At 34.6% G+C, this 15,667-nt stretch overlaps 3 protein-coding genes and 1 long non-coding RNA gene across 4 annotated transcripts; 2 read left to right on the top strand and 2 right to left on the bottom strand.

Annotated features, from left to right (window-relative positions):
- The first annotated feature begins 671 nt into the window (after positions 1–671).
- On the top strand, positions 672–6,025 carry LOC114182153 (aldehyde dehydrogenase family 2 member C4-like). The gene is made up of 9 exons (XM_028068936.1): positions 672–891; positions 2,106–2,248; positions 3,724–4,107; positions 4,190–4,279; positions 4,560–4,733; positions 4,812–4,949; positions 5,073–5,210; positions 5,306–5,367; positions 5,485–6,025. Exons 1-9 carry the CDS (start codon positions 789–791, stop codon positions 5,756–5,758), a joined length of 1,506 nt encoding a protein of 501 aa, XP_027924737.1. The 5' UTR covers positions 672–788; the 3' UTR covers positions 5,759–6,025.
- Positions 6,026–7,968: 1,943 nt separating this feature from the next.
- LOC114182078 (multiprotein-bridging factor 1c) lies at positions 7,969–12,792 on the bottom strand. The gene is made up of 3 exons (XM_028068828.1): positions 12,226–12,792; positions 10,285–10,734; positions 7,969–8,339 (listed from the first exon to the last, which is right to left on the bottom strand). Exons 1-2 carry the CDS (start codon positions 12,657–12,659, stop codon positions 10,659–10,661), a joined length of 510 nt encoding a protein of 169 aa, XP_027924629.1. The 5' UTR covers positions 12,660–12,792; the 3' UTR covers positions 7,969–8,339; positions 10,285–10,658.
- Positions 8,922–10,453, bottom strand: LOC114182077 (putative clathrin assembly protein At2g25430). Its single transcript, XM_028068827.1, has 2 exons — positions 10,285–10,453; positions 8,922–10,202 (listed from the first exon to the last, which is right to left on the bottom strand). Exon 2 carries the CDS (start codon positions 10,171–10,173, stop codon positions 9,079–9,081), a length of 1,095 nt encoding a protein of 364 aa, XP_027924628.1. The 5' UTR covers positions 10,174–10,202; positions 10,285–10,453; the 3' UTR covers positions 8,922–9,078.
- Positions 12,793–13,072: 280 nt separating the features above from the next.
- On the top strand, positions 13,073–14,656 carry LOC114180266. The gene is made up of 3 exons (XR_003603656.1): positions 13,073–13,213; positions 13,360–13,428; positions 14,485–14,656. It is a non-coding gene; the product is annotated as an uncharacterized LOC114180266 (long non-coding RNA).
- Positions 14,657–15,667: the final 1,011 nt, after the last annotated feature.

Here is a 15,667-nt window from a genome sequence, read left to right on the forward strand (position 1 = left end):
AATATTAAAAATTATATAATGATGATACTACGATTTTATGTCGGTATTAAATAAAATCTTAATTATAAGTGTCACATAACTAGTACATCATAAAGAAAAAAAAATAACTTTCCTAAAATACGCATCTCCGGCCATATAAAAACTCTAGAGGATTCAAGAATGGTCTGAATGCGAAATAGAAAAAGAGAAATTAAACACGTTATGTAAAATAAAATGAAAAAAAAAAAATGTTACTGAATATAAAACAGTGTCTAAACTTGAAAGTCTGACCTGTTGAAGGCTTTCAAAAAAAATATTTATTTCATAGATTAGTTCAATGACTAATGTATAGTGAAAAATAATCCTATAAAAAGTGTTATATTATTTATTTATTAATATTTTTATATAAATAAATAAATAAATTTGTGGCTGATTCGAATGTGACGTCCCTACACTGGTCATGAAAAACGACGGATACCCACGTGTAAAATTTATGGTGGATATTCAGTTTTCTTAATTTATATAAAATATATATATAATTTTTTTTAAGTTTTAAACAATATTTCAGACGGTTCAAACATGAGTGTAAAAGTTTTAAAAGTTAAAAAATATATTTAATTTTAAAAAAAATTAAATAATGTTATTGATAATGAGTTGCTTTTTGCATCCTATTATTGTCATAAAGGCTAGGGTGTGTATAAAAGGGGGACCTTTCTGTTGTTTTCTCTGATATCAGATTAGATGCGTAAAAACATTGCCCTGTGAGTGTCTTCTCTCTGCTTCTTTCTGTTGCTTCTCTACACACAAACATGGCTGCTCTCTCTAATGGCGGCCAAGCTTCTTCCTTCAACATTCCTCCCATCAAGTTCACCAAACTCTTCATCAATGGACAATTTGTTGATTCCCTTTCAGGTTCTTAACTTCAATCTCTTTACTTTCACTTTTCTCTCTGCACTTTTTTTTATCTGTGAAAAACCTCAAGGGAAACCCTATATCAAAAATGGTTACTGTTCCTGGTTTGGAGTAATGGAAAGTGAAATGAGAGAAGAAAAAATGGCATAAATTAAGTGAAGCACTCAACTTATCTTCTTGCAAGCAGATTTAAAATATATTTGCTGTTTTTCTTTACATATTAACTTTGGTTCTGACGTCCACTTACATAACTTTTTACCGTATATTCTTTTATCAGTATACTTTTTACTGTAAAAACAACATATTTTGCTAATATAAATATTAAATTATAACTTTTATATTATGTTATATCCTATAAGTCTTATACTGTCCGGAGTAGATAAGTAAAGTTTAAATATTTTTAGATCTTTTAATTTTTTGAAATATTTTTTAAAGATAAAATTGTGGCTGAGTTTAAATTTATAAAGTGGAAAATATTTATAAAATGCATAATAGTTATTGATATCAGACGAATTTGAGTCAAAATCGGAACATTCGATAAAAATTCGACTTTAAATTTAATTAAATTTTAAAATTTGTTTATAAAATGAGGTTTAAAAAAGAAAATTAGATAAATAAGAGTGTTACTGCTCTTTTTCATCTTGTCTAATTTGTTTTCTCTCTGTTTATTTTGCTGTGTTTCATTTGAAAACGGAATGATGTATAAACACTAAACAAATTCCAGATTATTTATTTTGCTGTGTTTCATTTGAAAACAAAATGATGTATACACTAAACAAATTCCAGATATTGATGAGAAGAGAACTCTTTGTGTGAACCATAATTAATATATATTTTTTAATTTATAGACTGGTTTATTAAATGGTCTGTGTAAAGCAATGAATAAATATAATTCACGTATATCAATTAAATAATAACAAAAAATATATATATGCAAGAAGTATATACTTTATGTATGATAAAAAAAAAAAAAAAAACTAGAATCATGGACTGTAGATGTAAAAAATTTGATACTGAAAGTAGAGCACAATCAATTTGACTGATTTAATTTTATTTAACTAATTCAATTAGTTTGAAATAGGAGTCTTTTTGTGCGTCTTGTTTGTGAGTGTTTTTGAATTTTCATTAATATAAAATGCAGTGAAGTGTTGCAAAAATGAAGATTCCAGAAAATATTTTTATTTTATTTATAAAATTGAGAAAATAAATTTCAGGAAAAGAGTTTGAGACAATAGATCCAAGGACAGGGGAAGTGATTACGAAGATCGCAGAAGGAGGAAAAGAAGACATTGACATTGCTGTGAAAGCGGCACGTGTCGCTTTCGACCATGGTCCATGGCCTCGTATGCCCGGTGTGGTACGTTATCATTTCTCTTCTTCTTCTTCTTTCTACAAAGAACTGTTATGTTATCGCCATAGATTTGTGGGTCTCATTTATTTTGTCACGTTTGCTATTTATTATAAGTAAAATATTTAATTTTACATTCATAAAAAAAATATTAAAAATGTTTTTCCATTTTATCAGTGTAAAAGTCACACAAGAAATAGTTTCGATCTGGCAATTTCATGTCTGCGTTATAATGGAATCTAGATATTAATAAAAAACCTAAATATTAAATGAAATTTATATACTTTAACTTGATAACTAATAACTAAATATTTGACTTTTTTTCGTAATTAGTTTTCTTGAACTGAATTCATAATTTTTGTGGCTGATTCTTGCGTGCCTTTAATGTTTTTGACTTTTTTTTCTGCAATGAGCTTGTCTGAGACATTAATTTCAGTTTTTGATTTTGATGCTCATAACATGACCCACCTTCGGTCACGGGTCATCTCATCTCATATTGTGATTGACACATGTATAATTGAACTCGATTATGATTTAAAGTGACCCTAATAATCGATTGTATAAATTTATAAAATTTTACTATGCCAACTTTTTAATTAGTAGAAATAATTGATTTTTATTAATTAGTCGTAAATTGATCATTTAGTGACAGGGGATGAAACAAAGGAAAAAACAATGACAAAAATATATAGCAATATTAAAAGTATGCCAACTCATTTAAAATTGAATTATAGGAAGCATCGAAATAATTATGCATTTTTCGAGGAATTTTTCAGACCTCGAAACGTGAATCCCTTGGGATTTGGAAATGGAATTTTCTGAATATAATATAAGCTTTGTCTGTATTCGTGATGTATAGGATTGGACCGATCGATCAAGTCATATTTTGGTTTTCAAATTTTAAATTTTATTTATTTATGTCTTTATCATTGAGTTGATTCAAATAATTGAAGTCTCTTCAAGGATTAAGATGAGTAAAATACAAAATAAAAAAAAAAAAATCAAACACTGTGGATGTTAAGTTTGCATAATTTATCTATGTAAACGTTTGGCAGAAAGTTACAATAGATGCATGTGGATTTAAACCGTGCACGACATCAACATTGAACAAATACCGTGTTTTAAGTTCAAGAAACACGAGTCTCCAACGTGTAACGCCTTTTTTAGTTTGACTTCAAACAAATAGTGTAATACTTGTTAAAACACGACACATGATTTTCTCTTTTGCAAGTTGATCAGTTCCACCGAGTTATGGGTTAATGGCGGTGATGGGTGTTATCTTGTTAAAAGTAGCTACCCAATATTGACAATACTGTACACTGTCTAGATAAATGTTTGCTGTATTAGTGCTTGTCGATGAACTGTTTGTGAAAATGTTCTTCACCACCAGCATGGTTCTTTTACTTTCTGATAGCATTGACATGACACAAGTGTTCATCACTTTGGCAATATGATACTAAACTTTGAGATGTTTCTAAAATCAGGAAAGAGCAAGAATTATGATGAAATGGGCAGATTTAATTGAGCAAAACATAGATGAAATAGCAGCATTGGATGCCATCGATGCTGGGAAGTTGTACCACTATTGTAAGGTTGGTGACATTCCTGCAGCAGCAGCTACTATACGTTATTATGCTGGTGCAGCAGATAAAATCCACGGGGAGGTCTTGAAAGCTTCTGGGAAGTTCCATGCATATACTTTACTAGAACCAGTTGGTGTTGTGGGACACATTATTCCCTGGAACTTCCCTACCACCATGTTTGTTGCCAAGGTTAGTCCTTCCTTGGCTGCCGGTTGCACAATGGTCCTCAAGCCTGCTGAACAAACACCTCTCTCAGCCTTGTATTATGCTCATCTAGCTAAATTGGTATGTGTCTTTTACAAATGGCATTAACAAGTTGGTTACTAAAGGTTGAGTTATTGATTTTCCTTACTTTTATGTTTTGAAGGCTGGAATTCCAGATGGAGTACTTAATGTAGTACCAGGATTTGGTCGAACTGCAGGTGCTGCAATAAGCTCACACATGGACATTGATCTGGTAACTACTTAAACGTAAAATATGTGGACATTATGTGATACTTAAGTTACGTTGTTCTCTCATGTAATGCCATAGTTTTTTTATTGGACTCTCATTTTTGCTTGACATATAACAGTTATTGCTTTGGTTGACAGTTGAGACTATAAATAGACTAAATTAAGGTGCAATATACAAAATACTAATAAGTGATCACAAATAATAATAACAGAGTAACATAGTTTGAGTACAGTAAAACCAATATGATTGGGTTGACTGTGATTTGTGATTTGTGCATGTGTAGGTAAGCTTCACAGGTTCAACAGAAGTGGGGCGTGAAATAATGCGTTCTGCAGCTAGTAGTAATTTGAAACAAGTTTCACTTGAATTAGGAGGCAAGTCACCCGTCATAGTTTTTGATGATGCTGATGTAAATAAAGCTGCTGAGCTTGCCCTCTTGGGCATCGTTTTCAATAAGGTGGTTTTCCTTCATGAAATTTAATCCTTTTCACATACCAGTTGGAAATATTCTAACTTTTTCTACTATCGATTTCAGGGAGAAATCTGTGTTGCAGGCTCTCGTGTGCTCGTTCAAGAAGGAATTTATGATGAATTTGAGAAGAAATTGGTGGAGAAAGCAAAAGCTTGGGTGGTTGGTGATCCTTTTGATCCTAAAGCTCAACAAGGGCCTCAGGTTTGAATGTAGCAGCAGAGTTATATCTACATCAGTTCTAAAAACATACGGAATATGTCTTCTAGTAACTCTAATTATTGAAACAAAATTGAGAGTAATTGGTTAATCGTTTTCTTGTTGTAGGTTGACAAGAAGCAATTTGAAAAGATCCTTTCCTATATTGAGATTGGAAAGAAAGAAGGTGCCACCCTTTTGACAGGTGGAAAAAGAGTGGGAGACAAGGGTTACTACATTGAACCTACAATTTTCTCCAATGTTAAGGTGATTTTAACTCCACCCAAGTACAAAACGAGGTTATTTTAAGAAGAAATGGATAACTAACCATCACATTGTCTTTTTCATAATATCTTGTATAGGAGGACATGCGTATAGTACAGGAGGAGATATTTGGTCCTGTGATGGCTCTGATGAAGTTTAAGTAAGATACTGTAATTTTATTTACTTACTGCTATAATTGATTGAATGTATTCCTAGTAATGTCTTTGAATCTGTTCATGAATTCTGAATCCAAAACTAATGTATGAATGAATAACAGGACTATTGATGATGCAATAAAGATTGCCAACAGCACTAAGTATGGTCTAGCATCAGGCATTGTGACCAAGAGTTTGGACACAGCCAACACTGTGTCAAGGTCCCTTCGTGCAGGCATTATTTGGATCAATTGCTACTTTGCCTTCGGGAATGACATTCCTTATGGAGGGTACAAGATGAGTGGATTTGGAAGAGATTTTGGATTGGAAGCCCTACACAAGTATCTACAAGTTAAATCTGTTGTAACTCCCATTTACAATTCTCCCTGGCTTTGAATATCTCCTTTCTGCTTTCAGTTTAAACAGTACAGCAGATTTAACATATGTACTTCATCAGAGTAATAAAATTGGGTCATGTTGCTCTACATAACACATGCTCAAGTATGTTTAGTCTAAGTTTTTCACATAGTTTGTGTGTGTTGATGAATTCAAAATTATGGTAAAAGTTTGATTATTATATTTGCCTCACTTTCCTAAGTTGTCACTGAATGTATACATACACTGTTAAATTTGAAGCAAATAACAGTCTCTTTTTGTTCCCTATATTTGACTTTCTTTATACTAATTTCTTCATAAAGTCAACCCCACAATTAAAACTTAATTTTTTAACTGATCAGATATTCTGTAAATTTTACTTTGAGATAAGGCTCTGTTGAAATTCCTGGATAAATTGGCACAGATAAAACAAAGAAAGTCACAAACTTTTCATTATTATTTTACCACAAGTGCAAGCAGCTGCATCCTCTGATCTCAAATTCCTTCATCATTATTCATCATGAAAGAAGAAAGAAGGATTATTTATTTACATGCATGCTTATGAACTCTTATCGTTGGATACATTCATCTACTTACTAGCCCTACTACGCCATACATACTCGCCGTGATGCAACCGGCACCGGAATGACCCCGGATGCTGCGACGGCGAGCACACGCATCGCTTCGCAGAACCACTCTCTCCGGAGCTGCCGCCACCGTGAGCCTGCCTTGCCACCGCCGGCAAAACCCATCTTCTATGCAGTATGAAGCTTTCTCTGTTAAGAAAAGGAATTCCAGGGTGACACATTGATTCTTCTTTGTGCTTTCAAACTTTTTCCTAACAGTGGGTACAATACATTATATATAAATTGTGTGGCTCACTTTTGAAGTTTAGAGTTGAAAAAGAAAAGAATCTGAGGGGAATATGATATTGTGGAAGAAGAGAAAAGAAAAGAAAGGGGAAGGAATTGGCATCGTAAGAAGCAGTGAAACAGGTTTTAAGGATGTTTGTGTGCGACCACATTCTATGTTGTGATGGACAAAGATCCACTGCATCAACTAAAGTCGGAAACCATGTGGCATCTGTCTTTGCTGCTTCCACGTGGCTTTATTTAGTGCCACTAACTGATCAGTAACAGATCCTGCGTGGCAACTATCAGATAAATTACATCATTTTTATAATTAACATAATTTATTAATTTGATTTTTTTTTATGTTTTCGTTCTGTAATTTTTATTTAATTATTGGTTTAATTAGTTGAATGATATTCACTTTTATTTAGATGTGTTAGTTTGATACTCGCTTTTATAAATATATCAATTGAGTTTTAATTTTTGAAAAAAAACCTTTATTAAGTCATTTTTAGCAAAAAATTATTAACACTGTTAACTATATTAATATTTAAAATGACTTACAAACCTAAGTATTGATATTTATATTAAGATTTAGTGGTAAAAGTCATGAATTAAGCTAATGACTTTAGTAATTTTTGTTTGAAAAGGATCTGATCAAGATCCTTTTTCAAAAGTTAGGACTAGATTGACACATTTTTTAAAATAGGTACCAAACTGATAAATATGAGCGAAGATATGTACCATCTGACTAATTAAACCTGAATTATTTACTTGATATTTTCAACCGTTGATATCAAGTAGCATTGTTAATCAATACAACATTTCACACACGTCACTCTCACGGCATATCAATTTTTTCTATCAAAATCTTGGTATAAAAACAAATCTAAATATTTGCAGACATATTTTTCATTCAATTCTTAAATCTTTATACAATATTTCATCACAACATTATAATAAAATTGTTTAGTTTTCCTTTTACGAAAATGTGGTCTTATTTATAATAATGTGATTATAGTTAATTTTAATAAGTTTTTGCGTTTTAGGAATAAAAACAACAATAGCAAATTAGTAGATAAATAAGAAACTTAGTTCAGTTGAAAACTTCTTCCACATTTGTATTCGATTCTAAAGATGCAAAAGAAAGTAGATAAATAATACTTACTCTGGATACAAAACACGGTTATTAAGGACAATAAAAGAATTGAAAGAAGACTCTCTATACTTTTATTAAACATAAGAATCATCTAAAAAAAATATTCCAATTCAAAATCAATTATTAATCTCGATATAAAAATCAACACGTGAACATTCATGTAAGATAATAAATTATAAATAATCTATAGTATATGTTATCATTAAATATGGTCTGAGATGATCGGTAATCACAACTTGTCCCCTTTGCAAGTAAGATATATTTATAAAAGGATGTTTTCTCTCCCAATATGCCTTTCCGTCCTCTTTCCCATGCTTTTAGCGAAGAACAGCTGCTTAGCTTTATAGTAGTAACTCCTCCTTGTTTCGGTCCTCCTAGAATCATGAGAGATAGATGTTGTGTGCAAGGTTTACTCCAACCTTTGTGTGGATATGGTTACGTGATTGTTTTGTCGTTATCTTAAGAAAGAAGGGGTCACAATTTTAAGTGAATTGGGTCTTCTAGATAGGTCGGGTCTAGGTCGGACTGAGTGCCACGGGGTACATATGTCGACTCCAAGTCGAGCACAATATGTCCTCCTAATGAGGTCGACCTAATACAAACATGAACACAGGTTAGCCCAACACACACATGATCATCCAACACACACATGATCATAGGTCAACTTGAGGTCGGTCAAACACACACATGATCATACGTCAGCTCAACACACACAGGATATAGGTCAACTTGAGATCAGTCCAATACATATATAAATACAAGTCGGCCTAATACACACATGAACATAGATTACTCACATTCGCCTGATACACATATAGGCTGGTTTTATCATTTTGAAATGAAACTTCAGAAACAGAGGCAACATTACTAAAAATATAAGATTTTTTAATTTCTTCAGAAAATTTTATAAAATATCTTAAAAATATCCAATTCTTAAAAAAAAAATTCAGTCCAATGATTCTAATACTAAGGAGTGATCTCTCAATCTAATTTAACCCCACATATTTACACCGAGTTATATACATAAACTCACCTTATATATTATATATGATGGATATGGATCTTCTAACACATTACTTTTCCATCCATTTTCAATTATATGCATGTGTTCTAATCTTCGTTAACGCGGAGAACCAGGAAAGAGCAAAAATGATGATGAAATGGGCAGAAGTAATTGATGAAAACGCTGAAGAAATAGCGACACCGGATGCAATTGATGCTGGAAAATTATATCATACGATACGATTAAGGCTTATGAAGTTCCCACAGCAGAAAATACCCTACGTTACTGTGCTGGTGCTGGTGCTGCTGATGAAATTCATGGAGAAGTACTAATTCTCCGGAGGAGGCAATGCCTTGATTTCGTTCTTATCTGGTGCCGGCTCCTCCTCTTTTGTCTGGGGACTCTTCGGCCTCTTAGCCATGTCCCTCACAAACTTCTCCATCGTCTCAAGCAACTTGGTGGCAATCCTCTGAACCTCAGGGTACTCCGAGGACCTCACCACACCAATATCCTTACACCAATTATAAAAACCAACAAGCTCATCAAACTGCGTAGTCGCACTGTCAAAAGCTTCAAAAGCCTTCACGCAATCGACGTACTCCATATCAATGAAGAAGTCGTCAAACAACAAACCCAAAACCTCACATATAGCAGCATACAATTGAAAACTCTCCCTAACCACATGATACAAAGCAACCAAAACCATCCTACTATGCTTCGCAGACCCAGTAGGCCTACAACCCAGAAACCGATCCAACAACCTCTGCAAATGATCCATCTTATCGAAAACCCTCTTATCCAGAGTCATATCCCTCAAAGGAGTCACCGATTCACTCATGTCCCCACCACCGTACTCATACGGCGCCCACCGGAAATTGTCCCCTCCGCCAAATCTATCATCAGCACCGTCGCCGCCAACACTACCACCACAGGTACCGGCGTCGGTGCTCTTTCTATAAAACAGCATCAACTCAAGCCTCTGGTCGAGATACGTAGCATAGGACCTCACAAAAGCGGAGTGATCCCAGGACATGGAGTGAGCCTCGTCTCTAAAATCAGACATATTGAGGAGCCGTGTTCCTCGGCGGGTGGCGTAAAGGATCTCCTCCTGGAACAGGGGGGGACCCTCGTCAATGAGCCGGTGCAAGAGCATGAGCGCCTTGACCGCCACAATCCAGTTGCGCGTCTTCCCCAAACGCTTGGACACCGCGGATACGCATGCGAGGACGTAGCCGCGCGAGTGCGACATGAGGTCCAAGATCTCCCTGAGGTACTTCTCGCTGGCGGGGTAGTCGTCGTGGCTGGTGGCCCTGACAACGGCGACCTCCATTTCCGGCGCCATGTTGCTGGCGACCTGCGCAATCCTTATGCTGGTTTGGTCCTTCACGACCCCAATCGCCTTCCGGATCGTCGTGGGAGCCATCGCAAACCCCAACCTTACTCACTCACACACTAAACCCTCGCTGAATTAATCAACAAATTTTGAAAAACCAGAAATCCGTTCAGATTGAATTCATAAATCCTCTGGTCTTACCTGAGCTCCAAGATCCGCGGGTAGGGGGATCCGAGTGGAGGGAATCGGGGCTAGAATCAACTCCGTGGAACCCTGTAATCTGTGAGACTCTCAGATCTACGATGAGAGAGAGAGAGAGAAAAGAGAAATACAAAAGCCTGTTCTTGTAACTCTAATACGTGGAGAAGTACCAAAACCTGCACGGGAGTTGCAAACATATATTTTAATAGAACCAAATGGTGTTGTGGGACACATCATTCCCTGGAATTTCCCCACCTCCATGTTTTACACCATGGTTGACCCTGCTTTGGCTGCTGGTTGTACTATGGTTCTTGAGCCTGCTGAACAAACACCTCTCTCAGCATTGTTTCATGCTCATCTTGCTAAACTGGTATCTACTCAACAATGAAGACTGTCCACAAAACACTTTCAAATCTCTTCTTCTTGTTGGTTAAGATCAGAGTTATTTTTCTTGCAAAATTATGACAAAAATAAAATTATACTATCAGTGGTGTCAACTACGAATTTTAAGTCGCATATTGAATATATATGAAAATATTAAACATTATACAGGAAAGAAGATGGACAAAATTGTAAACTTTCTAGTGTAATTTTTTTTAGACAAAATTGCATACACAACTATTTAAGTTTCTCTTATACTCAGTAATCCTTCTCAAATAATTTTTTTTCTACGTGATATTAGAATTTTGATGAATACTCATTTGTAATTTCAGACTGATATTAAGTGTGAAATTGATTGGTTTTCCTTGGTTTTTTAAGGCTGGAACTCACACTGGAAAAACGGATGGAGGACATGTTTATTGCACAGGATGAAATTTTTGGTCCTGTGATGCCATTGATGAATTTTAAGTAAGTTGAAAATGTTGTACTCTGTTGCAGAATGATATATGAACAGAAGCATTGAGGATGGTATCAGAAGTGCGAACAATACTAGGTATGGATTAGCAGCAGGAATTATAACCAAGAACTTGGATACAGCAAACACAGTATCAAGGTCAGTTCGTGCAGACATTGTTTGGATAAACTGTTACTTTGCCTTTGGGGGTGACAGTCCCTATGGTGGATACAAGATGAGTGGATTTGGAAGAGATTCTGGATTAGAAGCACTTCACAAGTATCTGCAGGTTAAATCTGTTGTAACATTTATAATTCTCCATCATACACTGTGTCTTGTTCAGAGGTGTGTGTATTATGCAAATAACTTGCCATTAATGGCCTTCATAAAGTTGTGAAACTAAAGACATTTTCTATTGTATGTATTCCACGTTATGTTCCTTATTCTGAATCCAACGTAAATTGAAACATTTTGGTGAATTTATGTCAAATGTGATTAAATGTTCATATAAATGTATTAATATGACTGACGACTTATTAAGACCCCTTATTAAGATATCTAATGTCTAATAAAGCATTATACTTCAATACAATAGTCACTATTAATTATTAAAAAATGTCCCAATAATTTAGCTTACACACAGTAAGTAATTAGTGAGACGTATTAATCTTAAGTGCTCAATAAACATGTCAACTGCGTGAATATTATTAGTTAAACATAATACAAATAAATTGCATAACAAAGTTCTTAAAAAACGTATATATATGAGACATAAATAATACTATCTAACTAAATTAACCACAAGTGAATTAATTAAGACTAGGAGGGAATAATTTTAATCTTCATATTTCTAAAATATGATGGCTTTCTTACCAAACATACTTGTAGAAATTCATATCCTGAAGAAAACCATCGAAAATAACAATTATACATTTCATTTTTTACAACAATGTTTCATTACAGTGGTCCTAATACTCCTCTGGCAATTTTTTCACTCCTACAAATCTTGAACCCTCCAAATTCCAAATCATACACATATTCAAAGAAATGCAGAAACAAATCCTGAATGTAGATGATGATGATAACACCGAGAGTTAAAATCTCACTTTCCGATTTTGCCCCTGAGCTTGACACCGAGAACCCTCTCCATCTTGGCCAGCACGGCCTGGTTAGGCACCGCTTTGCCATTTTCGTACTCCTGCACCACCTGCGTTCGCTCGTTGATCTGCTTCGCCAGCTCCGCCTGGCTCAGCTTCTTCTCCAAACGCGCCTTCTGGATCGCATGCCGAACCTCCCCCGCCACGCGCTCCAACGCAGCTGGTTCCGTTCCCTCCTCCAGCTTCCTCGGGTTCACTGCCGGACCGCCGGCCTTCCGGTTCGAACCGGCGTCAAACTTCTTGACCGTGAGCACCTCCGCGCCGGACCGGAGCGCCTGGTTCACGGCCTTGGGATTGCGGAGGTCCTGGGCCTTGGGCTTGGCCTTGTGCAGAACGATAGGGTCCCAATCTTGGGCTATAACTCCCGTTGATCGACTAGGCATTTTGCAAGAGAATGAATTGCTGTAACTGATTACTTACTAGTTGAAGAAATGAAGAACGAGTTACGAAAACCGGAAGAGTAATGGGTTTATAAAGGTGGCGAAATGAGTCTCTGGAACGTTCCGTTTGCATGTTGGTCATTACAGCGTAAATGGAATTTCATCATCTTCTGCTCTTATCTCGAAAGTTCCACGGATAAGGACGAATGTATTTAATTTAGAAAAAAAAAAAACAGCATTTAAATTTTTTTAGGTGTGATAATATTATTATTCTTTAATTTAATATAAAAATAAATAAATTTTCACTTTATAAATTTTAATTTTAATTTAAAATTTGTTTTTATTTAAAATTTTAATATAAACATGTGAAACCCCTTAATTAAACCATCTTTTTCTCTCTCTCTCTCTCTATAGAATCCAAAAACACAACTCCTTCCACCTTCCCCCTCTACTCTCAACTTCTCCTCTTTTAATTCTCCTATTTGATCTTTTCCCTCACCAAATTCCTTGCATTTGGTGATTAGATTCTGGAAGATCAGACTCAACTGAACCCTCTGGTGCTTCATCCCTCAACTCCCTTCCTCCTCGATAAGTTCCATTTCCATTTTAGTTCAATTCCAGCTAGAATCCATCTGTTTGTCTCTGAATTCTGGGTCTAATTATGAAATTTCCTCTTCTCTATGTCTTGATGATGAACCTCTAGGTTAATTTAAGATCTCTGCCTCCTTGGTACCAATTCAAACTCCACCAAGCTCAAATCTTAGCAAAAGAGGTAAGGGAAGCTAACCTTCACTTAATCTTCGAGTAATTAGAGTCTTTGTATGCTTGGATGGTATGATTCTTTGCTTAATTGCCTTTTTAAACTACCTGTGGTGTGAAATTGGAATGTGACATGAATTTCGTAACTCTGCATGTGAATAACAGTTTGGAAATCCTAATAATTTCACCCAGACGAGTAGCTCTTGCCTGAGCGAAAGTATCAGAGAGTTACCTCTATTGCTGCGCGAGGTCTAGCCTAGGCGAGCTGGGGTCGCTTGAGCGAGAACTCGCTCAGGTTTTCAAGTTGCCCACTGTAAGGGGTCTCGCCCAGGCGAGAGTAGTCCGCCTAAGCGAGATTACTCCCTAGCCTAGGCGAGATTCTCTAGCTTAAGCAAATTTCACTGCAAAGTTACATTTTCTTCTTTGTTTTAAATGCATAATAGCTTTCTTGAATGAGATAAGATGATGTTTGCTTAAAGCATGTTGGATAATAATGATTTATAGTATATACATATAATTGTATGATGAAAGTTTGAGGAATGAGATTGTGAAGGGATGAGGTGGAACTAGGATTTTATGGGAAATCCTAGGAAAAGTACTTAGTGTGTGTAAGCACTTAAGGACTCAGATTTGGTTAGCATCCTGACGCTCCAATAATCCATTAAGACTCATGTAGAGTGTGATGGGTTATGTCGTGAGGAGTAGCAGGAGGTCTCAGTCTATGGACCCGATCAGTCATAGACGTGAAGGGGACTTACCTTGGGAGTGGTTGGGTGATAACCCCTTGAGCGTAAAACTCTACAGAGTTTAGGAACCTTCACAGGTGCAAGCTACCAAGAGATCCAATGTGCTTACATAATCCGAATATTGAGTTAGAGTCAGGTACTTGTGTGTCTTGTAGTGGTGATTTGATTTATATTCTGATGTGTGTGAAATTGTTTATTTATTTTTATTCATGACTTCACCTCTTATTGTATGATTGGTTAGCTTACCCTTATGGCCTTGCTTGTTTTTCTTTGAAATGTCTTCTTTTTTTGCAATGACCACCTATGACTTGGTGTGAGTAAAGAAGGATCTAGGTGATGATACTCCTCCCTTGGACCGGATATGATATGCAGCTCCTGGTGTTTATATTGCTTTTTGATTCGTGCTTTTAGAATAGAGCATTCTGGGATGTATATGTTATATCTTTCCTTAAAATAGGTTCTATGAGTAGTTGGAAGTTTGAACAGGTTACTTGGGATGACTGTATTAAACTCTTGTTGTTTTTTTTTTTTTTTTTTTTTTTCTGACTATCTGCTTTGCTCTATCAAAATATGATATTTTGTTTAGTAGCTTAAAAAACCATTAAATGGGATGTTACAAAACCGGTGTTAAAATTTTAAGATTTTGAAAACGAATACATCATTTAATAATTTTAAAACTTTTTTAACTTATAAAATCGTCTTTTAAGCTGATATTTGAAGTATTTTCTGAACTCAAATAAAACGTCATTTAAGAACTGAAAAGAAAAATTAACATGAATTAAAATAATTATATTTATTATCTTTTAAAGTATGAAAAAAAAGATATAAAAGTAACGTAAAATATAGTAAATGCTATTACGAGAAAAAGAATTACACTATTGGTTTAGTAAATAAAGAACTATAGGCCGTTTTTATTAGAATGCAAACAAAAGCAATATTTTTATACTTTAAAAAAATGTTTTGATGTGATTTCTAATAAAATACGCATGTTTTAAATTCCTATTTTGGAATGAAAAAAAACTATCCAACCCAGCATGTATGGGTTCTAGTCCATCAACAACAGATCGATCCAATAGAAAACGGCTAAAAGATTGGTCCATTATCGCAACAATAAAAAAAAGAAACATATATTTATTTTTTTACACATTAAAATCTTAAAACATTACAAAGTAAAAAATTTAAACAAAAGTTTTTGATATAGTTTTCATTCGGGGCCAGGGCCTAGTATGATTTAACCACCAATAAACAACAATGAACCATTAGGCTGAAATGAATGTTTTTAAATTTATACAGTAAATTTTTTTAAACATATAAATATATTATAATTAAAACTCTTGTTGAATATTTTTAAAATATAATTATATTTTGATTTGATGACAGACAATTTATAATATGATATAATAATATTTTTTTCTTGTGGATAGTTCTTTTTATAAATTTTAAATTTAATTTAAATAAAAAAAACATATGGTAGAAAATAGGAGGAAAACTTCCAAAAATTTCCGC

This window comes from Vigna unguiculata, chromosome 4 (genome assembly GCF_004118075.2).
Source record: "Vigna unguiculata cultivar IT97K-499-35 chromosome 4, ASM411807v1, whole genome shotgun sequence".
Taxonomy (NCBI): Eukaryota; Viridiplantae; Streptophyta; class Magnoliopsida; order Fabales; family Fabaceae; genus Vigna; species Vigna unguiculata.